At 46.6% G+C, this 12,152-nt stretch overlaps 1 protein-coding gene across 1 annotated transcript in view; it reads left to right on the top strand.

Annotated features, from left to right (window-relative positions):
* Positions 1–12,152, top strand: part of XPR1 (xenotropic and polytropic retrovirus receptor 1) — a 577,436-nt gene that overhangs the window by 36,486 nt on the left and 528,798 nt on the right. Inside the window, exon 2 of the mRNA XM_078643514.1 lies at positions 3,996–4,047. Within this exon, the coding sequence (XP_078499640.1) occupies positions 3,996–4,047 (52 nt within the window). The remainder of the gene's footprint in view (positions 1–3,995; positions 4,048–12,152) is intronic.

Genomic DNA, 12,152 nt, shown 5'->3' with positions numbered 1-12,152 from the left:
TCTTTGCTTTAATTTGCTCCTTCTAACAGTGGGTCCAGTTTATTGTATAGTTATTGGGAGCTGTTGTTTGTTTTCTTCTATTGTTGCCCAGTTGAAGGTGTGTCCAGGTTGTGTGTTATGGCCTGAGTTTGGATATGTTCTGTTTTCCTTGTTTGGATGTTTGGTTGAGGATGTGTGTGGTAGATGACGGTTTGTATCTGTTCTGATTCTTCTCTTGTACCCTCATCCATGGTTTGTTCTAGTCACTTTGTCTGTTCTCTTATTGTCTGAGTCCTGATTATGCGCATGTAGTAGTGTGTTCTGGTCCATACGAATTTGTGTTCAGTCTGTTCTATTTCTGCTGTGCTATTTGTGGTCTCAAGTTAAGGGGTAAATCAACTTCTGCTACCCCTATTTTTTCTGTGCTGCTTGTGATTCTGTGGTTGTGTCCCTTTCTGTAAGAATTCATGTGTTTTCTTTCATCCCTGTAATTCTTGGGGTTCTATAGTTGTTTGACAATCAGTAGGCACTGGTCTGTGTTCTCTTATTTTTCTTCCATCACTTGATGGTTGAATTGTGGTTCTGTTGTTGATTGTTAGCTGCTAGTGTACATTCTGTTTTGTTTTTCTTTTTGCCGATGGTGGGCTTTGTTTCTGGTTTTTGATTTGCTAACAACATCTTGGGGACATTCAGAAAGCTTCCCTGAGAATACATTCCGCCCATTTCTTACCATTAGCTCTTGCTTTCTATGGGTTTGCTTTATTTGTTTCAGGCTGTCCAGCTTGAGTTTTCCCCACCTGTGGCCCTTACCGTATTTACTGTATCCTTCCAAGTGCTCACTTTCTGTAAACAGACATTTAAATCTTGTTCTTATCTTGTCACATTTATTGTGCATTCACAGACTGAGGTCAAATGTTCAGGCTCAGTCTTCCAAGTGAGGGAGCTTGGTGTTTACTTGTCTTGCTCTGACTTCAAAATGAGATGATTTGTTTGACAATAATGCTGGGTCCTGGGGGTAATTCTGGTAATTTTGAAGTGAGGTGGAAACAAATATTTTAATACGATCAAAACAAACCAATACACTAGGTGAAGGCATTTCCAAAAACTATTGTTTGTCAGTAAAACTGTATGTCTGTGCAAAAATATGAAGATGCGTTGTCCGTAATGGCAGTGCGCTAGCACACCATGCATTCTCCACTTTACCCTACCGCGCTCTAAGCTACTCTGCTTCACGCCACTCTGGATCTCTCAATATTACGCTATTCCTCTCTATGCCACTCCACACTGTCACTACACTCTGCACTCTATGCTATGCCACTCTACTCCGCTCCACTCCATGCCAATGTAATCTACTCCACTTTAGTACGTACCTCTGCACTCTTTCGCCACTACACTGTACACCATTCCAGTCTGCGTCACTACACCCTATGCCACTCCACTCTACAACACTGCACTCTACTCTGTATCGCTCCACTCTATACCAATCCACTCTATGCCACTCTGCGTCACGGCACTCTGCCCTCCACCACTCCACTGTACCGTGCACCAATCCATTCTGTGCCACTTCACTCTACCCTGATAACGATCTACACTGCGCCACTCCTCTCTATGCCACTGCAATCTATGTTGCACCATTATATTCTGTGCCACGCTACTCTGTACCACCCTAATCTACGCCACATCACTCTATGCCAACGCACTCTATACACCACTTATTCAAAACGAATGTACTCTACGCCACTGTACTATATGCCAATATACTCTACACCACTGTACTCCCCACCACTATACTCTACTCTGCCACACTCTTTGCCACTGCACTCTATGTCACTGCACTCTACATCATTGTAATCTACATCACTGCACTTCATACCACTGTTCTACTCTGCACCACTGTACTCTACACCACTGCTCTTTACGCCACGCCACTCTACTCTGCACCACTGAACTCTACGCCAATGCACTCTACGTCACTAAACACCACTGCATTCTACTCTGCAACACTTAACTCTGTACCATTGAACTCTACATCACTCTATGCTGCATCACTCCACTCTGCGCCACTGCACTCTACCATGCACCACTCCACGCCACTCTACGCTACTGCACTCTACGCTAATGAATGATACACCACTACACTCCTTGCTACTCTCCTCTGCATAGCTCCACTCTACACCAACCCACTCTAAGCCTCTCTAATCTCCTCTGACCACAGCACTCTGACACTGCACTCTGTCACTCTACTCTGCCTTTGCACCTTACGCCATTTCACTCTATTGTGAAACAATCCACTCTACACTATTCCACGCCACTCCACACTACTGCAGTCTACCCTGCAGCACTCCACTCTACGCCACTGCACTCTATACCACTTTGATCAAACCCAATACACTACTCCACTGCACTCTATGCCACTCTATTGTATTCTGTATCACTGTACACTACGCCACTGCTCTGTCACTTTACTCCGCACCAGTCTGCTCTATGCCACTGCACTCTACACCAATGCAGTCTGCACCACTCTACAACACTCTACTCTGCAACACTGCACTCTACATCACAGAACTCTACGCCACTCTTTTGTACTTGGCACCACTGTAATCTGCACCAGTTTAATCTGCACCACCCTAGGCCACCGCACTTTACCCCACTCTACTCTGCAACACTGCAGTCTCCGCCACTGAACTCTGTTACTCTCTACTCTGTGCCACTGCACTCTATGCCCCTTCACACTACACCTCACTACTCTGCACCACTCTACACTAGGCCAAAACACGTTACTCTACTATGCACCACTGCACTCTACACCACTCCAGTCTAGGCCTTTCCACTCTGCTCCACTCTATGCCAGTGCACTCTACGCCACTACTTTATGCCACTCCACTCTGCACCACTCTATTCTATGCTACTTCACTCTACTCTGAAACAATCTACTCTATGCCACATGTCTCTACCCCGCGCCGCTCTACCTCGGACCACTCTAAACAACTGAACTCTACACCAATGCACTCTACACCAATACACTCTACACCTATGTACTCTACACCAATGTACTCTAATTGGCAACGCTTTACGCAACTGCTCGCTCTGCCACTCTACACCATTTTGCTGTACATAACTGCACTCTACGCCATTCTATTCTACTCTGCACCACTGCTCTGTATGCCACTGCTCTCTACAGGATTTACTCTGCAACACTCTGTGCCACTGCATTCAATGGCGCTGCACTGCATTACACTCTACTTTGCAAGACTACACTCTCCGCCACTGAACTCTACACTACTCTACACCACTGCACTCTATGCCACTGCGCTCTACTCTGCACCACTGAAGTCTAAGCCACTCGACTCTACTCTACGCCACTGCATTCTTCGCCGCTCTAATCTACACTCCGCTCTATGCCTCTGCACTCCACTTGACACCTCTGCACTCTATCCTGCACCACTCCATTCCATCCTGTGCCACTCCACTCTACACCACTGCGATCTACACTGTGCCACACACCTTCTCTGCCACTCTACGTCACTGCACTGTACGCCAATGCACTGTACACCACTTTACTCAAAACCAATGCACTCTACATCACTACAGTCTGTGCCAATCTACTCTACTCCACTTTACCCCAGGCTACTCTACGACACACCACTTTGATGCTTGACTCTATGGCACTCTACTCCACTCTATGCCACTCCACTGTAGAATGCTGTTCTCCACTCTATAACACTCTATGCCACTGTACGACACTACTCCACTGCACGACACTCTACTTTATGGCACTCCATTCCATGCAACTCTCATTTATGCCATTAACTTTTAGCCATGCTGAACGACAGTCAACTCTGATTGGCTAAAACATATAGGCAAAGCCAATAGCTCTTTCATATGCGCGACCTATTGGCTTCGCCAGAGCTTCTTGGTGATTGTGAGCTTGTATCCCCTTTGTTAATTTTGTGCTATTTTAGGGGCTCAGAATTTCTGTTCCTTTGATTTTCATCTATTTATTTTTATTTTTTCAGGCTTTCAAGGAGATGTTGTATGCAGCCCAAGACCAGGCTCCTTCTATGGAAGGTAAGACACACCTTATCCTTGTCTGTCACGTATTTATATGTTCTTCATTTTTGCAAACAATTTCATCTTCAATCCAGGCGAAGTCACCTGCAGCAGTCTCGATGTCCTTGCATCCAGTGAGGTCTCATGCCCTTATGTCACATACGTCACAGGATATCCTTGCATCCTAGGCTGAGTGTGTCTCCTGCACAAATCTCAGAATGTTCCTACATTCAAGGTCTCCAGGAGATAGAATGTCCTTTCATTCAGGGAAGTCTCCTGCTCCTATCTTTGGGTATCTCTATTTCCAAGGAGACCTCCTATAGTTGTTTTTAATTGCAGATATAAAAGTCTCCGTCAGGAGTGATCTTAATCTGTCCAGAATTTAAGGAAGTGTGGTACTCGGTCTAAATTTTGAGGGTATTGTTCCCACGTTTTTGTGGATTTGAAGAGAAGTTACATATTGTGTCATAGCAAATGGTTTTGTATGTAGGTGCTTGTTTGGCTAAGTAGGTTCGATGCAGTGGAGTTTACTAAAACAACAGTCTTCTGACTTTTTATCAAAAGACTAGCTGGCTGGAATAGCACTTTTGTTTGGGTGTCAAGCATGGCATTAGTGTTTGTTTAAAATGGGAAAAGCTCTCATTAAAGGTGCAAGCGTCTGCAATGCAGACTGTATTGAGATTCTAAACCGAGGGAGGGATTTCTCTGGGTCCACTGCAGCTAGGGAAGACTCCTGGCAGAGTCTGCACTTAAATCCCTGCTTTCCCAGTGACGATGACTGTGACAATTGATTTAATCTTTTGTTTTTTTACCTGACCAGGACTTTATCATTAAAGTGAGTCATTTGAAATCAGTTGAGTTCTCTTGTGCCCACACTACCGAATGCCTGTGAAGTGTAACTGCTGGGTCATGGCTGGTTCTGCCAAACTTCTGTTTGTTGTGGAATGGAATGTGCACATCTTGCAGTCTAGTGGGGTGGTGTGAGTGTTCAGTGCTCCTGTCACAACACTACCATTCTGAAACCTTTCTGCCTTCCGCGTTTTGTTACTTTTTAGGTTTTGCCTCGGCAATGCGTACGAAGTACGCATGCGCCAGCAAAATCTAATGTTTTCCTCTGTGGAGTCGGGTATCCGCCCCCTCCTCGCGCCCTCCTCCCATTGGCTAGCTCCATAAATGGAGGCTAGCCATTGGGAGCCGGATCTGTCCGTCAAGGCCGGACCAGATTCGGGGGCGTTCCCGTGATTTTTTCCCTCTCCGCCTCTGTGATGACGTCATCGCGGCGGTGGGCGGAGTTTCGTTTTTTTGGGGGGGGGGGTTGTTTTTGTGTCATTTCATGCCGACCACGAGCCCAGGTGAGTGCTTGTCTTACTTAGCTAGGGCAGTCATGGCTAAAAACGAGCTGGTGCAGAAAGCCAAACTGGCAGAACAGGCCGAGAGATACGATGACATGGCACAGAACATGAAGAAGGTAACGGAGGAATTTACATCCCGCTCCCGCACGTTTTCGCTCTTCATGTATTTTTTCTGTCTGCTTTTGTTTACATCCCGCTCCCACCCCCCCCCTCTCCACCGCCAACGGAGGAAGCCTTCCCGACCCCCCTCCCGCTGTCCGCCCCCCCCCACCGCCAACGGAGGAAGCCTCCCCCCCACCCCCCCCGGCTCGGTAGTTATGCGCTTGTTCACTAGTAGATGCTTCTTACACTGTCTGCTGGTGCCACTTAAAGCACTGATCACTGGTACATGCTTCTAGTGCTTAATTTGAGCCTGTGTGGGCACCAACAATGTGCAGTCATGGATAAAAACGAGCTGGTGCAGAAAGCCAACTGGCAGAACAGGCCGAGAGATACGATGACATGGCACAGAACATGAAGAAGGTAATGGAGGAATTTACATCCCGCTCCCGCACGTTTTCGCTCTTCATGTATTTTTTCTGTCTGCTTTTGTTTACATCCCGCTCCCGCCCCCCCCCTCTCCACCGCCAACGGAGGAAGCCTTCCCGACCCCCCTCCCGCTGTCCCCCCCCCCCCCGCCAACGGAGGAAGCCTTCCCCCCCCCCCCGGCTCGGTAGTTATGCGCTTGTTCACTAGTAGATGCTTCTTACACTGTCTGCTGGTGCCACTTAAAGCACTGTTCACTGGTACATGCTTCTAGTGCTTAATTTGAGCCTGTGTGGGCACCAACAATTAATTCTCCTCATTAGACTTTTTCCGAGAGCAAGAGAAGGAAACGAACACAAAACAGAAAGACGGGGGAAGAGAAAGACGGAAACCCTGCCATAAACGGAGAAAGCAGGAACCGGTAAAACTGAGATAAGGGGGCAGGGAGTGACTGGCAGCGAATTAAAGAGGGCAGCGGTGGATTTAAGGCTCCGCACCCTTGGTATTCGACAGGCTGACATTTTATAGCGCCAAACACAGGTGTCTGAGCAGCGCTTTAGTCCCCAGCACTTGTTATTTCACAAACGAAGCGCTGCGGGCTTCTCCCTCTGCGGCTCTCCTTCCTCAGAGTGCCTCTGCCTGCCAGCCCCACTCTTTCCACACTGCCCGCCAGTGCCAGCTTCTCCCTGACGGTGCCACATCAAACCGCCAACTGTACCCAGCAAACTCTTCAGGCTGGTTGTGGAAGCGGAGAATAAGCTTCGGGACAATCCAGGGTCTTCTCTGCTCGGACTAAACACACCCCGCTGCTGGACGCTGTGTCCCTTCTTCTCCTCTCCTCTCGCTTCCTCTCACCCTCCCCCCTCCTTTCGCCCTCTTCTCTTTTCCTCTCCTTCCCTCTTCCTCTCCTACCCTCCTCCTTTTGCCCTCTCCTCCCCTCCTCCTTTCACCCTCCTCCTTTCGCCCTCTTTCCCTCTTCCTTTCGTCCTCATTTACCCTCTTCCTTTTGCCCTCTCCTCCTCCTTTCGTCCCTCCCCGCCCCTCTTCCTTTCGCCCTCTTCCCCTCCTCCTTTCACCCTCTTTCTTGCGCCCTCTCCTCCCCTCCTTTCGCCCACTTTCCCTCCTCCTTTTGCCCGCTCCTTCTCTCTTCCTTTGGCCCTCTCCTCCTTTCGTCCCTCCCCTCTTCCTTTCGTCCTCTCCTCCCCTCTTCCTTTCGTCCCACCTTCCTTCTTCCTTTCACCCTCTCTTCCACTCCTCCTTCCACCCTCTCTTCCCCTCCTCCTTTCACCCTCTCCTCCTTCTCCGTTCACCCTCTCCTCCTCCTTTCGTCCCTCCTTCCCTTGCTCTCCTCCAGCTGCATTTCGCTCCTGTTCATCCCATGACCTGCTCTCGTTTCCCAAATTTCTATTTTTATGCTCTGACATGCGTGCTTTTATGGTTTTCCTTTAAGTGTTGACCTTTTTTTATTACCCAGACTTTAAAGACTTTTGGATCTCCGTCTGCAAGGCCTGCGGCGAGCGCATCGCACGAGGGGACACCCTGCCTGGCAGTCGCTGACTAATACAAAGTGTATGGGTGGGAAATTATGGGCCTCGTACATTAAGGAAAGACAAGTTCGGTATGTTAAAATAAATGGTTTACAGTGTGCAAAAAAGTATGGATTCCTTCAGAAAAAGTGACAGGAATAACTAACATACGAATCGAGTTACACTCACTTCCCTAAAATGTATCCATCTGAAAGTACCATGCCTCCATAGACGACTTTAGGTCACCCTATATGGAAATCTGTATGTCTGAGAGTGAATATGTGACTGTGTGTGAGGGACAGGTGTCTAATGAATGGACGTGTGACCATGTGTGTGTGATTGATAGTTTAATGACAGGTGGGCATGAGATTGCTGGTGTTTGCTGTATGTGTATGTGTGAGAGTTAACATGCAGCAATGTGTGTGTATGGTTGCATGTGCGACGAATGGGTGTGTAGCTTCATGTGTGTGTTTGACAGTGTTGCCACGAGTCAACGTGATGTTAATTGTGTGACATTTGCAGTTTCTGTTGCCTGCTGTTGGTGGACCTGAGTAGCGCTTGGAGATTAGAACTTGCCCTTGATCTAGGTCTTATTTATACCATCTACTTGCAGAATAATAGATCCACTTCCTTGTCTCCGTCAGGAGAATTTATTCAAAATCAATAAGAGAAAATAAATGTATATTTTAAATGTAAAACTCAAGTAAGTAAGCTTCATTCATCAAGGGCAAAGGCGTACTGCAGTCCTGACATCCCACTCCGGCTATCAGCCTCTTCACAAATCCTCTTCCTGTCTTTCTTGTTAGATCCCTCTTTCTGCCACTCACTCCTTTGCACTTTTCCCTGCACCCTCTCGTCTGTTTATCTTCCATCACTTTTCCTATTAATCCTTTGCAACACTCCCTCTGTTCTTTATATCACTATTACATCTATTTCTTGTCTCTAATTTCCTCAAACTCATTATCTTTTGCTATTCCTAAATGTATGCTCCCCAGCACACTACCCCTTTCTTTCGCCCTCTCTCTTTCATCTATTTCTAAAGTCACATTTATATCACTTTGTCCTATTTACTGTTTTTCATATCCCTTTTTTCTATATTAACCTTTCCACAAGCTTTCTATTTCTACTGCTCACTTTTACTTGCAATAGAGAAATATTACTGAACTAAATATGTATATTCTGTTAATATCTCATATCAGCATGAAGGAGGGGTTAGAGAGCCTGACAGCATTTTCATTTAATGGTTTATGAGTTTACATCATCGTCTACGTAGCCTTTCAGGAGCTAATATTCACATCTATAACAATCATCTGGATTTTTGGCGCCTTAGAAGGAATCCGCAGCATCTCTGTCACACAGCTCATTTAAGAGTATAGGGTCTGGCCCAGCCTTATGTCCTCAAGCAGTTTCCCATTTTCTGTTCTCTGTGCCTCACCCAAAAGCGTTTATCTACTTGGAAGGTGGTCTGGTTTGGTTGATCAGTGTTGCCAGACCAGTTTTTCATTTGCAGGCAGGTCCTTGATTTCCAAAGAAAGTCGAGTATGCTTCATAAGGCTTGAGGAAATATCTCTGGCTAGCTGACAGTTTTATGTATACAATATATTATTGGTCAGATGCCAGTATATTTGCTCCAAATTTCTCCAGACCCTTCTTGCATCGCTCTTTTTTCTACTTTGTAAAAGAAAGCATGGATAATAAATTCACTTTTTTTTTTTTAAATGAAAGGAAAAAAACAAGCGGTGTCTTTGGACAAGACTCGGTGCGGTGCTTAATCTCTGTTTACCACTTTTTCTGTCTGCTTTCTCTCCATGGTGACCACTTTTCAGAGTATTAGTGCTGTAGTTGTTATCTCTTTCAACAAGAACAACTATTTTCCGAGTCGCTCCTGGGAAGAGTCCAGTTAATATTGCAGGCCTTTAGTCCTGAGGGGTCCATATTTCCCGGGACAGTCTTCTATCACAGCTTGGCCTCACTACGCTGGCTGATGTGCTTGGAACGTTGAAATCGCATTTGCGAGAGATTAAGCTATTGCCATTGTAAATGACAATGCCATTTATTTATCTGTTTTCAAAACCAACACATAAATAAAAAGTTTGTCATTCACAATGCCAATAGCTCAAACTTTTCCAAGGGCGAAACCGTTGCATTGTAAATGCTTGTTCATCTTGTGGTCTTGGACAAAGAGAAAATCAATTTGGCCGTTCTAGCGTGCAGTCTACCAGGGCTAGACTCTGGTGAAGAAGCATCCAGCCAGTGACATTCTTGATGAGTAACGAGTGCCTCTCCTCCTTGGTGGTAATACTAATTAGAAAAGCTAGAGTAGATCCCCTAAAAGTATGGGAGAGATCTGCCCATGTAAATGCAGTGAGGTTACCAAAGTATGCACCTATTTTTCCTTACCCTGTTTGTATATGAGTGCACAGATGTAAAATTGGCATTCTGCTAGATTGGGGTCCTGGATTCCAAAGATGTGCATTAGACGCGTGGACTTCCCCTTCAAAGCCCCGCCCCACCATATATGTCCTATGTTGTGGGCTGGTTACTCTAGTTCCTCCTGGGCTCAGAAAGACCCCTTTGTTCCATATGACTTTACCCCATCCCACACTTCTGATTCATGCAAGTGCTGCTTTTCAGTTGTTAGGACTTGGAGCTGAATACAAATTACTCCTTATCCAGCCAGCTCCTGTGCATTTTCGTGGATACCAAGGTCCTTGAAAAACAAGTGAATGGCTTTAAACCTGCCCGGAACTTCAAAGGCAACATCATTGCTGACTGGGAGCTTGGCACCTATCAGAGGCTTGACCTGTAGGCTATCTTGTTCTACTTAGCCCACATGTTTATCCCATCTTGGCCTGCGGGCTAAGTACAAGTCCTGGTCACTTCTGATTCCTCTATGTGACCTGTGTGCTCGTCACAATATGGAACAGAACCTCTGTGGTCCGTTGCCTTGACAACTAGCAACAAGCTCTGGGGAAGCTTTCCCTGGTGGACCACTTCCCTGTCTGCTGAAGATGGAGCCTGACCACCGATCTCCTTCAGCACGAGGAGTGAGGGAAAGAGCCAATGGTTGCCCACGTACACTGACCCAAAGACCCTGCATGCTACCATAGGAAGGATGACTAACTGTGGTGGTAGTGTCGGTCCAGTGCTCCTAAAGAGCTGTAGTGATCCTCGAGAAGTACAGGTGAGACAGTGTGAGGATGGACCAGTGGCTTACTTTGTGCACTTGACTAACTTATACCATTTCTCTGGTTCTTTCGGTGTCTCGCAGATGCTTTGCGTCTGGAGCCTAGTCCAAGTCTCCAGCCCACAAGGGCAAGTGGTGAGAAATGCTTTTACTCCCAGTGGTGGTCCCTGAGTTAATGGGATTAGAGATTTTTTCTATAATCCTGATTATTGCAGATTGTCTCATTGTATTGTACTGTAACTGCAGTTATATAGCACGTTATGCCCCTGACAAGTAGCCGAAGCACATCATCGGACGACTAGCTGAATACACAGAGGGGAAGGAACTGGTTCAAAGAGTTTTGAATTACAATCTGGCCTTTGTGGAAAGCATTTTTGTGTTGTGTATGAGTGTCCATGGTGGTGCTGATGTTTTAGGTTGCTGTGAGTAGGTGTGTGATGGAGGGAGGAGAGAGGTGTATGTTACATTAATTTACTGCTGTGTGTGATTGAGCAGGTCTCTATAAAATCCGCCAAGAGTGATTGATTCTCTCAGATTACTTTGGCACTGAACCAGCGGACCTCCCCTTCCAAGACCTGGGCTTGTGAACACCACGCTGCAACCAGAAATGTGTTAGTGAATTAGTGACCCTACTCCACTGGAGGACTCAGAGCACCAGGAAACCTCTTGCAGTGATATGTGCTTTAAGACAAAGGTAAAAACCCCTAGTCCTCCCCATTGTTTGTGACTGTCCCAGTTACAGACCTGACTGGACTTTTTTGCCAGTGCTCGGTAGTGGCACGGATCAAAGCCAACTGAGGTGTCTTGAACGGAGAAGACACCAGACTGCTCTTTCAGGACCATTCAAAGTGACCATAAAAAGAATCCCTAAAGGCTTGCATTGGTGCTGAGCCCTGTTGGGTTGGCACCCAAAGCTAGTTATGCTTCCGATGCCTGCCAATCTGTTTGTAAAGTGCTGCAGTAACACTGAACCAATTCAGAGGCCTTTTAGGAAAAAACAAAGACCCACATCGGGACTCATCCCTATGGCGAACACTGTTGCCATATTGGGTTGATCAGATCTCAATCCCCTTTACCATCTGTTCTGTGTAACCGCCTCCATATTTGCGTTTAATATAGGACTATTCTTAGACAGCCATCCGATTAGACATTTGTGATTACCCATTGTTTTGTAAAGTGAGCCCTGAATACTCCAGAACGTTACCCATCGAGAAGTCCAGGAAATAAAGGGCGTCTTGGCTAGGAGGTACAACCAAACCTCTCCCTGGCCTGGAGACAATGGGCAGAAATGCCAGTACTAACCACAGACTATGCCCGTTATTTCTAAACTACTGGTAGCTGTACCTGCGCTTCCTCTTCTGGCACAGAAAGGGCACGGTTTGCTGGAGTGTGCGATGGTGGCATATGGTTAATACTGGGCTATGGCCAGTTGTGGCTCATACTGGGGCTAGGTACGGTGGCTGCTGCCAGGCTTCACCTCTATGTGGCAAGTGATGGGCACATCTTGTAGTATGGTGAGGTGATGGTGTATGT

The sequence above is a fragment of the Lissotriton helveticus genome, chromosome 1_1, assembly GCF_964261635.1.
Source record: "Lissotriton helveticus chromosome 1_1, aLisHel1.1, whole genome shotgun sequence".
In the NCBI taxonomy this organism is placed as follows: Eukaryota; Metazoa; Chordata; class Amphibia; order Caudata; family Salamandridae; genus Lissotriton; species Lissotriton helveticus.
This window is presented reverse-complemented; position numbering and strand designations above follow the sequence as displayed.